The following is a 21,539-nucleotide window of genomic DNA, read 5'->3' as shown; positions in this document are numbered from 1 at the left end:
ATATATCTTCTCTTGTGTGCAACCAGTTGTTGTTGTGATCTTGAATAAAATCATTACTATTTCTAGCTCTTTTTCAGTTGGTTTTGGTGTAAAAGTATTTACTGTTGTTAACCATATCTTAAATAAAATGATCCCTGGATTTTTGTTGATAGAAATCATTTTTGCTTTTGTGCCATTTGTTGAGGTCCTTGTTGATGCTGATAATCTTGTTGTGATTTTCATCAGATGGAGGTAAGGCCTGTAGATTATCCAGCTCCTTTTGTAGCTATTAAACTCTTGTATTAACATTGCCAAATTGAGTTTTATTCCATAAAGACAGATGAAAAAGCGGGGGTCTAACAACCTCACCCAATATTTCGCTTAGCAATCTGTATGGACTAACTCCGATATACTTTAAAGAGAATTAACTAGACAGTCAGACTCAATCTTAATGAAAAGTATATCAAAGAGTTATATCTCAATTTCTCGATTCAATCCTAACTCAAAAAAATAGAAATCTGCGAGTCTGATTGAATACAAGAGAAATAACTTGAATGGTACCAAAGACCAATGTTCAAGGATCAATCAATTTCAATCAACAACCAAAGGTTGGATTTACCAATTGATCGATACAACGCACAAGCTGTGATATTTCAATTATATAACAAAATATAATGTGGAAAAGAAATAACACAGACACCAGAAGTTTTGTTAACGAGGAAACCGCAAATGCAGAAAAATCTCGAGACCTAGTCCAGATTGAACACAGATTGTATTAAACCGCTACAGACACTAACCTATTGTAGACACCCTAATTTTTCATGGGCCAGGAAAGCATGCCGCGAAATCGTATCCGAAATCTTAATTGTACAAGGAAGCCTAAATTAGATCCACTATGCATTTATGCAAATAGGCTTACCCATCATTTTCATCCATTAAGTATGCACCCAATCACAGTGCCTTGTCCGTAGATGGTAACAGGTTCGAGTACAAAACATTTTACAAGGACCCAATATGTGTCCATACGAGGGAGCAAGCCTTGAGCTTAATTAGATTTCCACCAAACAGTGGCCACTAAGTCGACCGTGGGTCCATGCACCAAAATTCCACTAGCACTTTCCTTTTAAAGTCCGTCCACCCAAGAGTAAAATATCGACACCATTGGCTTTGTTCCCAAGTCTTTCCCATTTAGCTAGAATCGTAGGAATTAAAATGATATCTTTCATAATTTAGGAAAATGAGATAAAATAATTGTTAATTTAAGAAATAATATTAATTGAGAGAGAAAGAATATTAGGTTTTTGATATGAGCTGTTAGATCGAAATCATTTAATCCTACTGTCGTGGAAAATAGGGAAGAGCTATAAATAACCAGCTAATTCTTGAGAAAAGAGGCCGGTAGAAATTTAAGAGAACAAATCTTTTGGAAAACTAGGTAGAGAACAAACTATGTTAATACGGTGACTAGTTTGGTGTTTTGGATATACGATTTTGCGACAATCGTTGGCTTCCTTATAATTGATCTTAGGAACATTATTTGGAGACCTTTGCAAAAACAGGTCAGTGCTAGCAGTACCAACTTGACTGTATTGGAATGCGCCAAATCGGTAAGTTTGTTTCAATTTGTTCTATACTATCAACTGTTAAAAGCTTTTTCTTTATTATTATTATCTTGATTATCTTTTGTTCTACTTGATCCAAAGTTTGGTACAGTGACCTGATTCCTTTTTGTTGGATTAAAATAGAGTACATGGTAGTGGATTTGTGTTATGATATCTATAGCGTTTGGTTTTGACTTATTCGGTTTGGTTCGCATGATATTCACTTTGATTAATAGTAGATACGAGCAGGCTTAAAGTGTCGTGTTTCTGTGATTGGTTACTACTTAGCATGGACATTGAATGATCGGGTTAACGACAACTAATCTTGCTCATATGCTTTACTGTTTTAGTGTTATAACTTGTGAACTAGTTTGGATTTGTCCTTGTAAAATGCTATCTGTGCTTGCCTTAATTTATGATCCATGAGAATTCCATTTGTTTGCTAATAATAATTGAATCGCTATAATAATAATGATCTTGTCCTCTCAGCTTTGATTATTTTGGTTTCATAATAACAATATAATATCATTTTGGCAATAATAATATTAATTTGGTTTTGTTTTGAGGGCATAATTCTTTCTGTTTTTTTATTAAGTTAATATTCATATTTTTAAACTCTAGTACCAATTATAAGGTAGAGGCCAAGTTTCGGTTTGGACGGGTTAGGTGCCTCACACCTTCCTATTTCGTATCTTGATTTCCGGACTCTTTCTCTGTTTTGGACCAGTGTTTCTATTAGGGTCTCAACTCCCTGAGTTGGAAGGCGACTTCGTATTAATAATTTTCCATGTGATTCCCATTTTAGATATTTAGAGATCTTAACGGTTTCCGACGGTATCTACACCTACTACAAACTAACTTCGGTCTGAACTGTAGTTGAACCCCAATCAATCTCACACTGATCCAAGGTACAGTTGCGCTCCTTACATCTATGATCCCAGTAGGATACTACACACTTGATTCCCTTAGATGATCTCACCCACAACTAAGAGTTGCTACGACCCAAAGTCGAAGACTTTAATAAACAAATTTGTGTCACACAGAAAAGTCTACAGGAATAGATAAATCTGTCCTACGAGTTTTGTTCCGTCTTTTGATAAATCAAGGTGAACATGAACCAATTGATATATCGGACTTATATTCCCGAAGAACAACCTAGAAATATCAATCACCTCACAATAATCTTAATCGACTAGCGAAACAAGATATCGTGGAATCACAAACGATGAGACGAAGGTGTTTGTGACTACTTTTCTATCTTGCCTATCAGAGAAATTAATCTCAAGCCAATCTTACGATTGTAGTAAAATACGATAGAAACAGCAAGATCAGATCATGCAACTACAGAGAAAATAGTTGGGTTTGGCTTCACAATCTCAGTGAAGTCTTCAAGTCTTTAACCTACAGGGTCTCGGTAGAAACCTAAGGTTAAAGGAGAATCGACTCTAGCTTATACAACTAGTATCACACAGGAGGTGTGGGGATTAGGTTTCCCAGTTGCTAGAGTTCTCCTTTATATAGTCTCCAAATCAGGGTTTGGGATCTAAGTTACCTTGGTAACAAAGAATTAAATATTCACCGTTAGATGAAAACCTGATTAGATTCAAGATAATATCTTTCAACCGTTAGATGGAACTTAGCTTGTTATACACAAATGAAATGCAACTTTATTTAGGTTTGAGTAACCGTACCTAAACGTGTACACCTAGTTGGTTCAACAATAGTTAACCAATGGTTATCCATATGAGCACTTTCATATCAACCTTATTCATCTCACCATAACTAGTTCAAATGACTCAAAAGAACTAGTTAGAGAGTTGCTCAATTGCTTAGATCTCATAGAAGTATATAAGACACAATCAAATCTTCACTCGAATCGATTCATGAACATTATAGCCACCGTTTGCAAAGATTGCATTCCTTAATTTATAAATGTCTTAGTTCACGAATAAACCGCTTTTAGAAAATAACCCACTCAAGTATGCATACCGGTACGCATACATAAGTACCTGGATTGAGCTTGTTTTTAGTTCACAAACTCCAGCAGATATTCACGGGATATGAACTTCCGGCAGTACGCATACGGGTACGTGGACTTAGTTCTGGATATCCTAAACCAGTAAAGTACACATACTTTGGTTCAAGGATGTTGGACTTACACAAGTATGAGTTCACATACAATGTTTATATCCATTCAAGGTTATATATTCTAAACTCTCATTTCAATCATTGAAACATTCTCAGAGGATGTTATACATAGTGGTTATTCACACGCTATTTTTCATCAAAGCGATTTTCAAGAAATTGAAACAATCAACGTGACTTTCGTCACGAGTAAAGATGAACTTGGCCAAAGCGAAAGCTTACCAACACATATTTCGAGAAATAGATAAGCGAGATAAACTCGACTCGAAATAGAAAATGTGTATAATCGAAGTCTATATCAAGATAGGAGATAGAATAGATAGACTTTTGAGTGATAGACAAGTTCAAGTTTCCACATACCTTTTTGTCGATGAAGATCCACCAATTCCTTGAGTAGTTCTTTGTCTTTGCATGACGAACGACGTGGAGTCTAGAGCTCAACTACACTTACTATCCTAGTCCGAGACTTAACAATAAGTAGACTAGAAATCAAGACTTATAGTTTTGGCAACTAAACTTGACAAACAAGCTTTATATAGCAATGCTTGCGAGTTCGACCGAGCAGTGCTCTAAAAATCTCCCACTTTGTCAATTTTAGTGACAAAACTATCAATACATATGGAATACCAAATAAATAAACTTTGCAACTTCTCATCCACATGCATTATCTCCTTGGTTCTTCAACATTACTCGAAATCGTCGTCACTTCCAAGTACTCCAATGATTCCAAAGATATTCAAATCATCATCATCGTTGTTGAAGATCATATCCATAACAATGAGAAAACAAAATCTATCAATCATTGTTACACAGTTGTTTGAGGGTGAAAACAGTTTCTGTTGGTCTCGGTAATTTCGTGTGATGTGGGTGAGAAACAAGTCTAAACCCTAAACAATGTACTGCAAGTGAGTACTTTAGATTCGAAAGATCAATCTGTACAAGTCCGGGATAAACCAAGAAATGGTCGTTCCAGACTTGCTTCGGCCACAAAGTGAAGGAGAAGGGCTGGTTTTGGGGAGGGAAGCGAAGAGAGTGTTGAGACCAGAATAGTTGATTCTGGAAGAGTAGTTGTTTTGACTTGTATCAGAAAGTGGAAAGCTAACAGATGGGAAGCTAGTAAATGTTTTCTGAGTGTTGTATGCTCCTGACCAGAACTTGTTGTTCGGTGGAAATAGGTAATGCCTATTTATACAAGTCGAAGTGAACGTACTTTGGTCTCATTAAGAAATGGAAAATGGGTGAGTAAATGGGAGGAGGTGGTAACCGGTAACGCTTGGAATTGATGTTCCATAAAAGAAAGCGTTTCACCATTACTCCCTGTATTTACTAACCGCCTCATCCTTATGATACTTTCTAATAACGAGCGTAGTGTACGTCGCACGCTGTAAACCGCCAAACCAATACCCAATGAGCATCCCCCAGTTTGTGACATGTGTTTTGTCCCGAGTGTTTTCGTGGAAAACATGTAGCATGTTGTTGTTGTCTGGCAAGTTGAGCTTGAGAGACTTGTCGGCTCGGTGGTGACCTTCAACGGTCGAGATTTTGTATCTTAAGAGGAAGGTAGACATTGATTATTGCAACCTTTTGTTTAGTAGCCAGTGGCATGAAAGTATGATAAGTATGGATTTAATATGGCCCAGTTTAGGCGCGGCCAAAAGTTAGGGTTTTGGCGTTGTTTAGGAGCGACTAAACTAGGGCCAAAGGTTGCCATGCGTTAGCTGGTACCCTTTGATGGCTAAGATCTGCATCTTAGATGAAAAAGTGGTCGTTCATTATTGCAGGCCTTCGTTTTGGTAACCGCATAGGGAAGGCCGGCATGGTATGGCGCGGCAAGGTGGTTGGCATGCCATTGGCACATGTGGCATGGCATGCCTTGGCGCGGTTTGGCGTGGCCAAAACTAGGGTTTTGGGACAAAGGTTACCATGCGTTGTTTGGCGACCTTGGACGGCTAGGATTTGCATCCAGGATGGAAGGGTGGCCGTTGATCATCGCACGCATTCGTTTTGGTAGCCGCATAGGAAAAGCCGGCCTAGTGTGGCGTGGCAAGGTGGTTGGCATGCCATTGGCACATGTGGCATGGCATGCCTTGGCGCGGTTTGGCGTGGCCAAAACTAGGGTTTTGGGCCAAAGGTTACCGTGCGTTGTTTGGCGACCTTGGACGTCTAGGATTTGCATCTAGGATGGAAGGGTGGTCGTTGATCGTCGCTTGCCTTCGTTTTGGTAGCCGCATAGGGAAGGCCGGCATGGTGTGGCGCGGTTTGGCGTGGCCAAAACTAGGTTGGGCTAAAGGTTACCATGCGTTGTTTGGCGACCTTGGACGGCTAGGATTTGCATCTAGGATGGAAGAGTGGCCGTTGATCGTCGCACGCCTTCGTTTTGGTAGCCGCATAGGGAAGGCCGGCATGGTGTGGCGCGGCAAGGTGGTCGGCATGCCATTGGCACATGTGGCATGGCATGCCTTGGCGCGGTTTGGCGTAGCCAAAACTAGGGTTTTGGGCCAAAGGTTACCATGAGCTGTTTGGCGACCTTGGACGGCTAGGATTTGCATCCAGGATGAAAGCGTAGCCGCTGATCGTCGCGCGCCTTCGTTTTGGTAGCCGCATAGGGAAGGCCGGCATGATGTGGCGCGGCAAGGTGGTAGGCATGCCATTGGCACATGTGGCATGGCATGCCTTGGCGCGGTTTGGCGTAGCTAAAACTAGGGTTTTGGGCCAAAGATTACCATACGTTGTTTGGCGACCTTGGACGGCTAGGATTTTCATCCAGGATGGAAGGGTGGTTGTTGATCGTCGCACGCCTTCGTTTTGGTAGCCGCATAGGGAAGGTCATCATGGTGGGGTCAAGGCCAATGGCGCGGATGGCTTGGCATAGTGGGGCCAAGGGTTTGGTACGGACGGCTTGGCATGGTGGGGCCAAGGAAAGGTGTTGTTGGCTTGGCATAGTGGGGCCAAGGGTTTGGCATGCCATTGGCGCATGGTGTGGATAGCATGGTTGGGGCCAAGGGTTGGGCATGCCATTGGCGCATGGGGCGGCTAGCATGGTTGGGGCCAAGGCAAGGCGCGGTTGCCTTGACATGGTGGGGCCAAGGGTTTGGCATTCCATTGGCGCATGGTGCGGCTAGCATGGTTGGGGCCAAGGCAAGGTGCAGTTGGCTTGGCATGGTGGGTCCAAGGGTTTGGCATGCCATTGGCGCATGGTGCGGCCAGCATGGTTGGCATGCCTTGGCGCGGTAGACGTGACTGGCATGGTTTTCCATTGGCACAGTGGTGCGGCTGGCATGCCTTGGCGCGGAGATGTGACTGACATGGTTTTCCATTGGAACAGTGGTGCGGGTGGCATGGTTGGCATGCCTTGGCGCGGAAATGTGGCTGGCATGGTTTGCCATTGGCACAGTGGTGCGGCTGGCATGGTTGGCATGCCTTGGTGCGGAGATGTGGATGGCATGGTTTTCCATTGGCACAGTGGTGCGGCTGGCATGATTGGCATGCCTTGGCGCGGAGATGTGACTGGCATGGTTTGCCATTGGCACAGTGGTGCGGCTGGCATGGTTGGCATCCCTTGGCGCGGTAGCATGAGAATTAGGGTTTGGTATGTACGAAGATGATGTTGGTCAATACTAAGGGTTCTTCCGTGGAACATGACACATGTATAAAAAAAGGTACCCTGGTAATTCTTACGTAGTTATGTTGAATGATTCAATAAATGCGCTAGTGGTTGTAGTGACGTCATATCAGATGTAAGGTTTTACGATTTTAACCCTAATCTAAAAACCACCATCAACAACAGTGTCATAGTATTATTACACAACATCAAAGTTCAATTGTATCACAACTTTGACAACAATACTATGGTGATATGTATCACTCCCCCTTAGTCAATACTTCATCTCACATGAAAACCACTCCCCCTTACATAATGATCCGAAAACCATATGTATTTCTAGTGTAAACTACACATTAATTCTCTCCCTTTTTGTCAATAAAATTGGCGAATGTACGAAAACTAGTGGGATCTTAATGAAATTTTCATAGAGACACTTCATGACCAAAATAAAGTACATATCAACTTTTTAGATGCAATCATCTATTCGAAACTAAATGCATTCATCAAGAAGTTTATAAAGATACAAGATAATCCCTATAATATTCCACAGCCGCACTCCTTACAAGATTTGGCAATTAAGCACAAATTCAATTAAGAACTCTCCCTCATAAAATGTCATTCCCGAAATAACAACAAGAGCGACCTTATTTTCACAAGAAAAAAAAGGATTTTTTTGGGCATTAACAGATCACATGAAACATGAATTTGTATCTAAAAATCTCAATTAAATTAACCACAAGAGAACATGATTAATTTAATCGGAAATGCTCAAATAAGAAAACTTACGGAGCCACACAGTATATAAAAATATGGATTAGGGAAGATCAATATTGCGGAATAAACAAAGATTCATTCTATTCTTCATCACTATTTGCACAATGACATATAATAGACTTAATCTTTGTAAACAAAAGCTCATCCTATCTTCCATCAATATTTGCATAATGACATAATAGGCTTATCTTTTGTTTGTCAAAATTTCATTCAATCTTTCATCAATACTTGCATAAAGACATATGAAAGACTTAACTTTAGACAGTGTGTGTGACAATCATAGTTCACGGACATAAACACACATATCCCATAGCAAGTTGCAATATATAAAACCATAAAGATTAATACTGCAAATACAGTCTTTGCCCGGAAAAGGTAGAATCAATATTTTTCACACGGATTTACACCAAGAGTGGCTACCAAATGCATGTAAAAATATTTTCTTAACAAATAAGAACATACAAAGTCATTAAAGACCATGCATCATAGTTCACATAAGATGATTGTGAACATTCAAGAATCTCATAACAATGCGTACTACTGCCCATTATTGAACTTCCTTCTTTGTGATTCACCAACATCATTCTTGTAAAATCTACAAATGAGTTTATAAGAGAATTACTCCAAGAATCCAAGTGCCGAAGTCCAATAGAAGTAGAACAAGTGCGACGAAACGGAGCAAAACACCCAAAAACAAGATACGGGACAAATACTAACCCCAAATCATCCAAATTGAGTATATCTCATCACCATTTTGAAGAGAATTAAAAGAGGAAGATAATGCAAAAAGAATGAGGTTATTTCGAGTTCGGACGAAGAAGTTACGGCCAAAACAAGTTTGCCGAAAAACGACATCTACAGGCCAATATGCATACGGGTTTGCAAATGAATTTTTGTGTCCTGGAGCAGTATGCAAATGGGTATGCGTACTAAAACCCCTGGATTTTGGTTTTAAATGATGGTATGTATACCTGGTATGTGTACCATGAAGTCCAAATATCCCGAACTACTATTTTCAAACCTAAATATTTAAGAACCTTTTTAGAAGAATCCAATCGAATTCTATAGCCTTACCGAACATAATCTGTGCGCCCCAGTTCTCGTGCTTCCCTCACCGTATACAAATAAGGGCATTACTTGGTGAGGATGCACTAACAACACACTCAAGTTGTGTTGAGGTGAGGAATGTCTTGCTCACCACAAGTGACTTTTGGATTGTCATGAAAGAGATCGCTTTTAGAACCTTTCACATCCAAATCCATCTTTCCAAAGAACTTTTTAAGTTCCAACATCATGGATACTGCCTTTTCCATAGTCATGGAATTTTCTGGGAGATCATTTCTTTTCACACTCAAAACAGCATTGACTTTCTTTGGTATCCACTTCTGAGTGCGTTTAGGAACAATCAGAACCTTCTTCCCATTACTCTCTTCTAGAATTATCGGAAGAGAATTTGATTGATTATTTTTTTGCAAGTTAGTATTCTCCAATTGGGAGCATCGGATCTTGTCTTTGTCTTTACGAAGTTATCCTTTTGATAACCACTACGATTGCGAAAAAGATTCGTATGACGTTTATAGGCAAATCTAGGTTTATCACAACACTGATTCCTTTGCCTAAAGGTTGGACAGTTACAACCTGTAACGTTAAGGGGATTAGTCTTAACATATGGTTTTGGTTTCACAACTTATTTTGATGCCCAAACAAGAACATCATGAAGTTTCTCATTCCTTATACGAAAACGACATCTCCTTTCCAGGTGCCTTTACTTCCGCAATAGTGGCAAACATAAGGAATGTTCTTACCTCGATCTCTGTGTGCTAAATTTGGAGGTTGATATACTTTGCTCTTTTTAACCTTAACTGTCGTGAAGGTATTTCACTTTTGCCATCAGTGGAAACCTTTTGTTGAGAAGAATCACTAGCCTTGACAAATTTTACCTCTTTGCTAGTACTTGGAGCATCTATTCCCTTATAGCCCAATCCTCGTGTATCACAATGATTTTTACTTTCTCCTACCATAGTGGTTAATTTGCTTGAACTAGTATTGAACTTTTTCAAGTCATCTTCCAACATCTTGATTTTACCAAGAGCAGCGGCTAAATCAGCCTCAAGGCGTTTTTCTCGAGCGAGATACGCGCCTTCTCTGTCATCAAAACTTGCTTGATGGGAATTAATCCTTGCTTCAATTTCTGCAAGTTTCTCTTCTAATAAGAAGTATTTTTAATAAACAATATCACATTCAAGTGACTTTCTACTCAGGTTTTCCTCGGTATCTTTGAGGATCGATTCGCAAGAAAAATTCCAACCATAAAGACCTCCATAAATCTTTTTTAATTTCTTGTTTTCTCGACAGAGAGGAGTCAGAAGAGGTGTGACATGAGAAGTTGTAATCTTCTTCATTTGTAATGAATCCAAAAACTTAACATACTCCGAGACTTCCTCATCAACATCTCTATCAATATCTGAATCACCTTCATCAGAAAGTTCATCCAACTGTTATTCTAGGCGTGTTTCCCAATCAACAGTTTCTACATTCAGAGAATGTTTAGATATATTAACTTAGATGTGACAGTTCTCTCAGGTGAATTCAAGCTTTGAAAATCATCTGGTAATTTCTGACCTGATACGTTATTATAGATAGACTCGTCCATAATAATCAGATTGCTACAAACACAAACTTATGAGGTCTTAAACGTGTTTGCCTGCTCTGATACCAATTGAAAAAGCGTGGGTCTAACAACCTCACCCAATATTTCACTTAGCAATCTGTATGGACTAACTCCAATATACTTTTAAGAGAATCAACTAGACAGTCAGACTCAATCTTAATGAAAAGTATATCAAAGAGTTATATCTCAATTTCTCAATTCAATCCCAACTCAAACAAATAGAAAAACTGCGAGTCTGATTGAATACAAGAGAAATAACTTGAACGGTACCAAAGACCAATGTTCAAGGATCAATCAATTTCAATCAACAACCAAAGGTTGGATTTACCAATTGGTCAATACAACGCACAACCTGTGATATTTCAATTATATAATAAAATATAATGCGGAAAAGAAATAACACAGACACCATAGGTTTTGTTAACGAGTAAACCGCAAATGCAAAAAAACCCGGGACCTAGTCCAGATTGAACACACACTGTATTAAGCCGCTACGGACACTAGCCTACTACAAACTAACTTCGGTCTGGACTGTAGTTGAACCCCAATCAATCTCACACTGATCCAAGGTACAGTTGCGCTCCTTACATCTATGATCCCAGCAGGATACTACACACTTGATTCCCTTAGATGATCTCACCCACAACTAAGAGTTGCTACGACCCAAAGTCGAAGACTTTAATAAACAAATTTGTGTCACACAGAAAAGTCTACAGGAATAGATAAATCTGTCCTACGAGTTTTGTTCCGTCTTTTGATAAATCAAGGTGAACATGAACCAATTGATATACCGGATTTATATTCCCGAAGAACAACCTAGAAATATCAATCACCTCACAATAATCTTAATCGACTAGCGAAACAAGATATCGTGGAATCACAAACGATGAGACGAAGGTGTTTGTGACTACTTTTCTATCTTGACTATCAGAGAAATTAATCTCAATCCAATCTTACGATTGTAGTAAAATACGATAGAAACAGCAAGATCAGATCATGCAACTACAGAGAAAATAGTTGGGTTTGGCTTCACAATCTCAGTGAAGTCTTCAAGTAGTTAACCTACAAGGTCTCCGTAGAAACCTAAGGTTAAAGGAGAATCGACTCTAGCTTATACAACCAGTATCACACAGGAGGTGTGGGGATTAGGTTTCCCAGTTGCTAGAGTTCTCCTTTATATAGTCTCCAAATCAGGGTTTGGGATCTAAGTTACCTTGGTAAAAAATTATTCAATATTCACCGTTAGATGAAAACCTGATTAGATTCAAGCTAATATCTTTCAACCGTTAGATCGAACTTAGCTTGTTATACACAAATGAAATGTAACTTTATTTAGGTTTGAGTAACCGTACCTAAACGTGTACACCTAGTTTGTTTAACAATAGTTAACCAATGGTTAGCCATATGAGCACTTTCATGTCAACCTTATTAATCTTCACCATAACCAGTTCAAATGACTCCAAAGAACTAGTTAGAGAGTTGTTCAATTGCTTAGATATCATAAAAGCATATAAGACACAATGGAAGCAAAAATGATTTTGATTCACTCGAATAGATTCATGAACATTATAGCCACGGTTTGCAAAGATTGCATTCCTTAATTTATAAATGTCTTAGTTCACGAATAAACCGTTTTTAGAAAATAACTCACTCAAGAATGCATACTGGTACGCATACTTAAGTACCCAGATTGAGCTTGTTTTTAGTTCACAAACTCCAGCAGAAATTCACGGGATGTGAACTTCCGGTAGTACGCGTACGGGTACGCGGACTTAGCTCCGGACATCCTAAACCAGTAAAGTACGCATACTTAGGTTCAAGGATTTTGGACTTACACAAGTATGAGTTCACATACAATGTTTATATCCATTCAAGGTTATATGTTCTAAACTCTCATGTCAATCATTGAAACATTTTTAGAGGATGTTATATATAGTGGTTATTCACACATTATTTTTCATCAAAGCGATTTTCAAAAGATTGAAACAATCAACATGACTTTTGTCACGAGTAAAGATGAACGTGGCCAAAGAGAAAGCTTACCAACACATATTTCGAGAAATAGATAAGCGAGATAAACTCGGCTCGAAATAGCAAATGTGTATAATCGAAGTTTATATAGCAATATGAATTTTGTCTCAAGATAGGAGATAGAATAGATAGATTTTTGAGTGATAGATAAGTTCAAGTCTCCACATACCTTTTTGTCGATGAAGGTCCACCAGTTCCTTGAGTAATTCTTCGTCTTTGCATGATGAACGTCGTGGAGTCTAGAGCTCAACTACACTTACTATCCTAGTCCAAGATTTAGCTGTAAGTAGACTAGAAATCAAGACTTATAGTTTTTGCAACTAAACTTGACAAACAAGCTTGAGATAGCAACGTTTGCGAGTTTGACCGAGCAGTGCTCTAACAAAAGTTCTTTCCTTGTGGACTGAAGGTTTTTAACCAATTGATAACCATGAGACACAGTTACATTTATTTTCCAAGCGTTCTCAATAATAGAAGAGAAAGTTTCATCATTCAACCAAATTAGAAAGAACTTAAAAGGTTTCCAACATTTTTGAATTGTAGCATCAGTTATTAACATGATTGGGCCGTGATCGCTACCTACTTGAGTAAGATGAATAAGCTTAGAGTGAGGGAAATTTAAGCTCCAATAACCATTGCCTAAGGTCATGTCAATCCTAGATCTTCTTATGCCAGTACCAAGATTGTTACTAGTCGAAGTATAATCTTTTTCCACAAAACCTATGTCATCAAGAGCACAAGAATTTATGATATTATTCACTAACCCATCAGGAGAAGAAGAAACACCAGTAGTCTCATTTAAGAGACGAATTTTTTTATGTCACCTATGAGGATCCAAGGACCTATATGCTCTTCATTGATTTGTTGGATGTATGCACATTGATCTTTCTTCCTAGAGTAATTAGGATAACCATACATATATATGAGAAGGTACTCAGGTTTACTAGGGTCTGACTGGATAACTAGGTTAAACATATTATGACTGGCATCTAATAACTCACAAGTAAACCCATTTTTCCAAAGTAAAAACTAGCCCTCCAGAAAGTCATATTGGATCAATAAAGGCTTGGTTTGGGTATTGATAATTACTAAAAAAAGGTTTACTTTTATCTTGACTAATCTTAGTCTCACAAAGAAAAAATATGGTAGGATTCTGAGTTCTTATCAAATTATTGAGATGATTTCTAGTGGAGGAGGTTTAAGACCCTGAACATTCCAGGAAATAATCTTCATATTTTGATGAATAAGTATGTAATGAATAATAACGTATGCAGTAAAATGAGTGCATGAAATAAATTTTTACGTATGCAAATCCTAAAAAACAAATCAATGCAAGCCTTGAAATACAAAGAATGATTGAGAATGTAGATTTTACCTTGAAATTTAATAACGCAGAACATGATGATTAGATATTTAAAGATGCATAAAGAGTATTTAACGTAGTGAAAGTATATTTATGTAGGAATTACCTGACTCTCCATTAATGCATTTTCAGTTTGTGTTTCTTGTGTTGTGCACCTTTGAGCTGTCTGGGGATCCATGAGACCATCAATTCTGACATTGGTAGAAGAATAGACAGTTTCAGTGAGACTGGGAGAATTATCACGAGAGGTCCTGAGAATTTTTCCTAATCTGATAACTTCTTCATCATTGTCAGTACTCTTGTTGAGAAAAGAAATCCATATTTACGGGGACACCATCCTTAGGAGGGATGAAAACAATTGTTTAAGAAAAATTCTTTTGACTTTTCCTTGAAGCAGGAGTAGTGGTAGTTGTAGAGCTGGATGAAACTGTTTTGCTTAAATTACTAACTTTGCCAAAGAAGTAGGTTTTCTCATGTGCTTTTGCTTGAAAGCTGGCTGCATCTTTACATGCACCTTTATAGTGTTTGATGATATAACTATCAGTGCAGATGCCACTTGGATGACGTTCATAGAAAAATTTGATTCACCGGGACAAACCGACATTAGTTATGGCTTTGATTCCCCTTCGCAGAGGATCAGTAAGATCAATAATAACAAACTTTCACAGGATCACTTCCTACTGGAATTGCATCTTTGGGTTCGATTGCCACCACTTCTCCCATGATTTCTCCTATCTTTGTGACTGTTGCTACATTCATGTGTTCAGGCAAAAGATATTTGAGCTGAATCCAAAAGTGTGGAAATCCCAGTGCTTTTATGAGTATATCATGTCAGGTATGTAGTCATGAACCACCAACAACTTTTTGTTGATACTCCATGGACATTCTTCAATGACCTTGTTCAGTAAATTCCAGTTGTTAAACTTGAATATAAAGAGATTAAGGTCAATGTCCATAATTATAAGCTCTTCAAAAAACATAAAAGGCCAAGTGAATTGAATGTATTTTTGAGCCGTATCATGATTCATTCTTCCTTCTATTATCACCTTTCCAATCGCAGATGCTTCCCAAGTAGGTTATTCAATAACTTTTTCATTACTATCATCTTGCTGAACAATAACCACATCACTGGTATTACCTAGATCAATAGTAGCCTGTTTGAACTTGTTAACCAAATCTCCAACTTGAGATGTGCCTTCACCATCCATAGTGGGTAAGTTCAGAGTTGTGTGATTTGAGGAAATAGTGTTGTGAAACAAGTTATAATAAGAGGTAATCTTTCCACTAGGGTTATGAATAGAAGAAAGAGATATTCTGTTACCTTTTTCCTGATTATTCGTATTAAAACTGGGGGATGTTGAATAGGTATACTTAAGGTAAGTACATCTGGAAATTGATAAATTGACGATAATGAGGATCCTGAATCTACCTTGACGCGAAAATCCCACTGTTTGAATCTTTTTGAAAATTGGGTAAAGCGGGCATGGCATCTTAACCAGGCAACCGAGTTGAAAAGGAGCTGAAACTTTTTCCACCAAAAGCCATAAAGATGATCACAAATCTTCAATAAGTTTACAAGTTCAAACTATTAATAATAACAATAAGCTCGGCAAACGCCATGAACACAACAATTAAAGTGGCAAACGTCATTAGAGAAACCACAAACTGCAAACACATCTCAGAGGAGAACAGAGAGAATTAGCTACACATGTTAAAGAAAAAAAAGGACAAAAAAGTGAAAACTAATAAAACTTAAACAAATTTGAGAATCAAAAGTAAAAATGTTGGTCAGGACATTACGCTTACAAAATTAAGTGCCTAAACTGAATAAATTATAAAGTGAAATGATGAGATATTACGTGTGATGATAAAAATCAATGGAAAAATGAAACAAAAGTTTCAACTGAGATAGTCGCCCGCCTCACAGAGAGGGTTGTTTCGTAATCAATGATATTCCGGGTTCAAAATTTATTTGGACTATGATATTTATCACAATAAAAATTGCATAAAATTGGTTAAAAAGACCAAAATCAACAATTCCTGAGTGAAAAGAACATTCAGATTTTGATACTGTTTAAATGGACAAAAATGTAAAAATAGTCAGGATATAAAAAGTTTCATCCTACCTATTTTTAAATACTTTTTCTTATTTTTAATTTACATCAGGATGCATCCAGTTTCATCCTTACTATTTTTTAAATTTAAGTCAGGATGAATCCAGTTTCATCCTTGCTATTTTTTGGTGTCCATTTCATCCATAATTTTTTTTACTCGTCCATTTGAATCATGTTTTAAAAATACTTGGACAATTGATCCATTTTCCGGAAAAATTAGCAACCACCGTTCAAGCACTTTCTACTTAATGCGTGATCCTAAAATCGTCGTACATAATGGAAAATCCATCGGTGAGTTATACTAATTAGTGAAAATATTAAATTTAACTGATCACCACGATTTGGCCACAATGGGTGCTAATGGGTTTGACCCAAATAAAATATGTAACTAGGATTAAACACGGTTTTGGTGCAAATTGTTACTATACGATGAACTAATGATGCATAGTATTCTTTCCATGTAGCCCAAAGTATAGGAACCAATTTGATATTCACAAATTTGTCATCATGATTACAAGCCAACCGGAAGACGAAAACAAAGCCTTTTTGTCCCAAGTAAATTGGGTACTAGAGGTGAGGTCTTATCTCATGAAAATATGACAGATTTTATGCCGGCTTACCAGCCTCGACACAACCCACCCCTTTTATCCGGGCGGAGCCATATGTGAAAATTTGAAAGACCCTCTCTAGCTTTTCGGTTCACCTGCCCATGCCAAGTCTAACCATATATGAGAAGTGAGCCCTATTATGCTGGACTCGGGTCTGGGCTAAAAGGTTTTGACCAATAAAATAAGGGAAACAAAATAAAAAGAAATTCAGACAAAAACCTCTTCACTCTTAGGTTTTCCGCCTTTCTCCCTTCTTTTTATCTCTCCCACTATCTCCATTGGTCGTCGCTGCAACAACTTATTAGGGCACAGATTTCTGGTAAGTTTGGTCTCTATCCCTCTTCTCATCTGTAATGGATACTGTTGTAGATAAGAATCTCTTTATTATCACCTATTATTGTTGTTTTCATTGTCAACTGAGGGTTTTTCATCTGATGAATTTATGTATCAGGAATTGATTTCACAGTACTACTACCTCTAGCTGTCTGTCATGGAGGATGTGAATGAAAAGTAAGATTTCCTAGTGAATTACTTCATTTGATTTCTTTGTTATTGTTATTTTAGGTTATTCATAATTTTGATTCTATTTTTGGATTTGGTGTGTGTTAATGTATCATCAGAGTGGCAAATTTGGACGTGACTAACAAAAAGGAGAAAAAAACACCCAAAGTTAAAGCCCCTAAGACTACTGGTATGTTCTTAATTTCCAATTGTTGATTTATGAGTAGCTTTGGTTTCATCTTTTTTTTAAGCTGAATGTTATGATATATTCAGGTGGTGGAAGCAGCGGTGGCGGCGCCGGTGGTGGAAAAAAGAAGGAGGTCAAAAAGGAGACTGGTCTAGGTTTATCTAATAAGAAAGATGAAAATTTCGGAGATTGGTATTCTGAGGTATCTAGTTGACCACTTATGTTCTTACTTTTGTAATGTGGCAGTGATTAGATCTGTGATCAATGTGTATTCTGCTCTCTTGTTTTGTGCAGGTTGTTGTCAGTGGTGAAATGATTGAATACTATGATATCTCGGGGTGTTATATCCTCAGGCCATGGTCTATGGCTATTTGGGAAATTATGCAAGTATGTCAACCTTTTTAAGTTACTTGATATCCTTGTATACCTATATGAGCTAGTAATCTGGATTTGGTTTGATTTATGGCATTCGATCGAACATATCGAGGTAATATAATTATGTTACTGATTTACACCATTGTCCACATGCAGACATTCTTCGATGCCGAAATTAAGAAAATGAAGATCAAGAATTGCTATTTCCCTGTGTTTGTATCTTCTACTGTGTTACAGAAAGAAAAGGATCACATTGAGGGCTTCGCCCCAGAGGTGAGAATCTTAATGCCCATACATTAGCTACTTTTTGTAGAAATATCTTATAATCTTAAACTGTAAGAAGTTGGTGTAATCATAGAAAGTGTCTTTTTTTTTCTTTTTTCTTTTTTTTTGTATATTAACTAGAAACAGCCATTGGTGAGTTCTCTCTTTTGGGACCTCCACCGAGTAGAGGTTTCTTATGATTCCTGCTGATAGACCGATATCTGTTTTTGTTCACACTAAGCCAGGAAGTTTTGTTTGACTTAACTGTTAACCTCTCTTTGTCATCTAACTTTTCATGATCTATAAATAACTTACTCACTCGTTCACACTCACACATTCAGGTTGCATGGGTCACGAAGTCTGGAGATACAGACTTAGAGGTTCCTATTGCAATTCGTCCTACGAGTGAAACAGTTATGTATCCCTACTTTTCAAAATGGATAAGAGGTCATCGTGACTTGCCCTTGAGGCTTAACCAGTGGTGCAATGTTGTTCGCTGGGAATTCAGCAATCCTACTCCCTTCATCAGGTACTCATTGTTTCCTTTTGTGAGGATAATTCACACATAGATTTATGTCTGTACTATAGGTAGAGATGAGAGTCTTATGCCTCAGTTATGTCTTGGAGAACATTCACCTTGTAGATTACTCAATGAGAGTTCTTGCGCAGCTGCGCTTAAGTCGTAGTTATGTCTTACCCATATACATCTCTAAGTGTTGAACTATTATTTACTCACTTGTTTCATGCTTCTAGGAGTCGTGAATTTCTTTGGCAAGAAGGGCATACGGCTTTTGCAACAAAGGATGAAGCAGATCAAGAGGTAAATGTTTAACATAACTTGAATTCTGTGATACCGCTTTGTTCTCTCCTTTCAGTATCATGTTTGTTTCTATGTTTTATGCTTCCTCTTGTTCCGTGTCTGTTTGGATAAAACTGTTTATGGAATTCTCAAAAAACTTAGGGGCGAAATATTTTTTATGCCATGCAAATGGTCAATATTATAATAGATATACACATGATCAGGTTCTTGAAGTTTTGGAACTGTATCGGAGAATTTATGAAGAGTTCTTGGCAATCCCAGTGGTGAAGGGGAAGAAAAGTGAGAATGAAAAGTTTGCTGGAGGTTTGTATACAACAAGTGTTGAGGTGAGACATAACTTCCATTTTGCTTTATCTTTATATTTTATATGAATAATATGTGAACTTTATTTTCTTTTTTGCAATTACATTATTCCTTTTTTGTTCTCAGGCTTTTGTTCCAAATACTGGTCGTGGAGTACAAGGTGCAACCTCACATTGCCTCGGCCAAAATTTTGCAAAAATGTTTGAGATCAACTTTGAGAACGAGAAGGGAGAAAAGGGCATGGTGTGGCAAAATTCTTGGGCATACAGCACTCGAACGGTAATCCCCCCCAATTAAATTTTTCCTCTTCACTTGTAAACAAGTATTTTATTTAATTTAGGGGTCAATTGAAATGATATCTGCGTGGCAGGCAGGTGAGTAGGCCATTTCTAAGAAACAAGTTATGGAAATTGCTTAAGATTCATTTTGGAAAAAATAAGTTATCTCTGATCGGATGGTCCATTCTTGTTAGATCAAAAGCAGCTTTATTCATTTTGTATGTACACTTTTTTCAGATTGGAGTGATGGTGATGGTTCATGGAGATGACAAGGGGTTAGTATTGCCACCTAAAGTTGCATCAGTGCAAGTCATAGTGATTCCTGTGCCTTACAAAGATGCCGACACTCAAGCCATCTGTGATGCTTGTTCCGAAACTGCAGAAGAGTTAAATAAAGCTGGTTTCCGTGCTGAGACAGATCTAAGAGACAACTACTCACCTGGTTGGAAGTATTCAAACTGGGAATTGAAAGGAGTTCCCTTGAGGATTGAGATAGGTCCAAAGGATATGGCCAAAAACCAGGTCAGTAAAATTTAACTTTGTTTCTGCTATGTCCATAGGATGTTCAGTCCGATTGAGTTCTCCATTTGGACACATTAACAGGTACGTGTTGTTCGCCGAGACAATGGAGCAAAAGAGGATATCTCAAGAACCAACTTGGTTGATCATATTAAGGACTTGCTGGAAAATGTCCAACAAAGCCTATTTGATGCTGCAAAGCAAAAACGCGATGCTTGTGTTACCGTAGCCAAGACATGGGAAGAGTTTACCAAGGCCCTAAATGAGAAGAGGATGATCTTAGCTCCTTGGTGCGATGAGGAGGTAGGTTCCATTATCTAGTTTCTTGTTGCTTTTAACATTTTCTCCCTTTGCTTGTAATAAGAATTTCCAGCTACTGTTTTTTTTTTTTTTTTTGTTTCAATTATCACATTCATATGGAGTTAATTTCTTACCTTTAGAGATGGGTACATTATTGTTCTTTGATTTATTCTTTCAGGAAGTTGAGAGAGATGTTAAAGCACGTACCAAGGGTGAGATGGGAGCATGCAAGACTCTTTGCACCCCTTTTGATCAGCCAGAGCTCCCAGAGGGTAATTTTTGCTATAACCCATACTGTTGAAAAATAGATTTTGTTTTCATCCTTAACATTCAACATTATGGACCTGCTTGTAGTTTATATATATCCCATTTGTGTTTTGTATTTTACCTTCTAATATTCGAGACTCTTGCTTTCAGGGACGCTATGCTTTGCCTCCGGAAAACCTGCTAAAAAGTGGACTTATTGGGGAAGAAGCTACTAGTTCTACTGGTGTTATTTGAAAGCAGGTATAAGTGTTCGTCTGCAACAGTTAAAAGAGTAGGAAACCAGTTGTGAGATTTTTGAAAGTAGAGGATCTTTTTTTTTTTGCTATCCTGGAAATTTCTGTTCTGGATTTCGTCTTGAAATTTTCTGTTTATTGAATTTAATGAATCCAAATTTCATAAATTTTTTTTTGGAACAACAAAAGGTTTTATTGAATCAAATTAAGTCTTACATAACTAGTCCAGAGTCCTATCCCTTCTGCCTGTTCTGCACTGCATGTATTGCTCAGGTGGATGCTCCTTGCTGCCTGCCTGGCTGTTACCTGCCCATTTCGAAGAATTAGTCCAATGCCACCCAGTTCAGTGATATCACAATACGAGCCATCACAACTCATAGAAAGCATATTAGCAGAGGTGGGAAATCCAGTGTCTGTTTATCCTGTTTACTTTGGGTGAATTAACCTGGATAGTAACTTTATGCTTAACCTGTTCTTCAATGAACAAATTACATCTTCTAGAGATTTTCTCCGGGGTAGTTACTGTCCTGGAATACCTTCTCACATCTCTCAGTCCATATACACCATGCAACAATACATCTTTTTATCAGATCAAGTTCACT

General features: G+C 38.0%; 1 protein-coding gene and 1 long non-coding RNA gene across 2 annotated transcripts; both read left to right on the top strand.

Annotated features, from left to right (window-relative positions):
• The first annotated feature begins 1,282 nt into the window (after nt 1-1,282).
• On the top strand, nt 1,283-15,488 carry LOC113334734. The gene is made up of 2 exons (XR_003352921.1): nt 1,283-1,586; nt 14,301-15,488. It is a non-coding gene; the product is annotated as an uncharacterized LOC113334734 (long non-coding RNA).
• Nucleotides 15,489-17,054: 1,566 nt separating this feature from the next.
• LOC113334733 (proline--tRNA ligase, cytoplasmic-like) lies at nt 17,055-21,160 on the top strand. The gene is made up of 14 exons (XM_026580945.1): nt 17,055-17,209; nt 17,342-17,400; nt 17,511-17,581; nt 17,665-17,780; nt 17,873-17,965; nt 18,110-18,226; nt 18,559-18,746; nt 18,971-19,037; nt 19,241-19,363; nt 19,467-19,619; nt 19,856-20,140; nt 20,222-20,440; nt 20,616-20,709; nt 20,855-21,160. Exons 2-14 carry the CDS (start codon nt 17,381-17,383, stop codon nt 20,917-20,919), a joined length of 1,611 nt encoding a protein of 536 aa, XP_026436730.1. The 5' UTR covers nt 17,055-17,209; nt 17,342-17,380; the 3' UTR covers nt 20,920-21,160.
• Nucleotides 21,161-21,539: the final 379 nt, after the last annotated feature.

Source organism: Papaver somniferum, unplaced genomic scaffold, assembly GCF_003573695.1.
Source record: "Papaver somniferum cultivar HN1 unplaced genomic scaffold, ASM357369v1 unplaced-scaffold_137, whole genome shotgun sequence".
Lineage (NCBI taxonomy): Eukaryota > Viridiplantae > Streptophyta > Magnoliopsida > Ranunculales > Papaveraceae > Papaver > Papaver somniferum.
This window is presented reverse-complemented; position numbering and strand designations above follow the sequence as displayed.

Excerpts from the sequence above, each read along its gene's own strand:
- LOC113334733 (XM_026580945.1), top strand. The coding sequence starts at position 17,381 with ATGGAGGATGTGAATGAAAA. Across the intron at positions 20,441-20,615 it reads CTCCTTGGTGCGATGAGGAG|GAAGTTGAGAGAGATGTTAA; the intron begins GTAGGTTCCATT and ends TTATTCTTTCAG. Across the intron at positions 20,710-20,854 it reads TCAGCCAGAGCTCCCAGAGG|GGACGCTATGCTTTGCCTCC; the intron begins GTAATTTTTGCT and ends TCTTGCTTTCAG.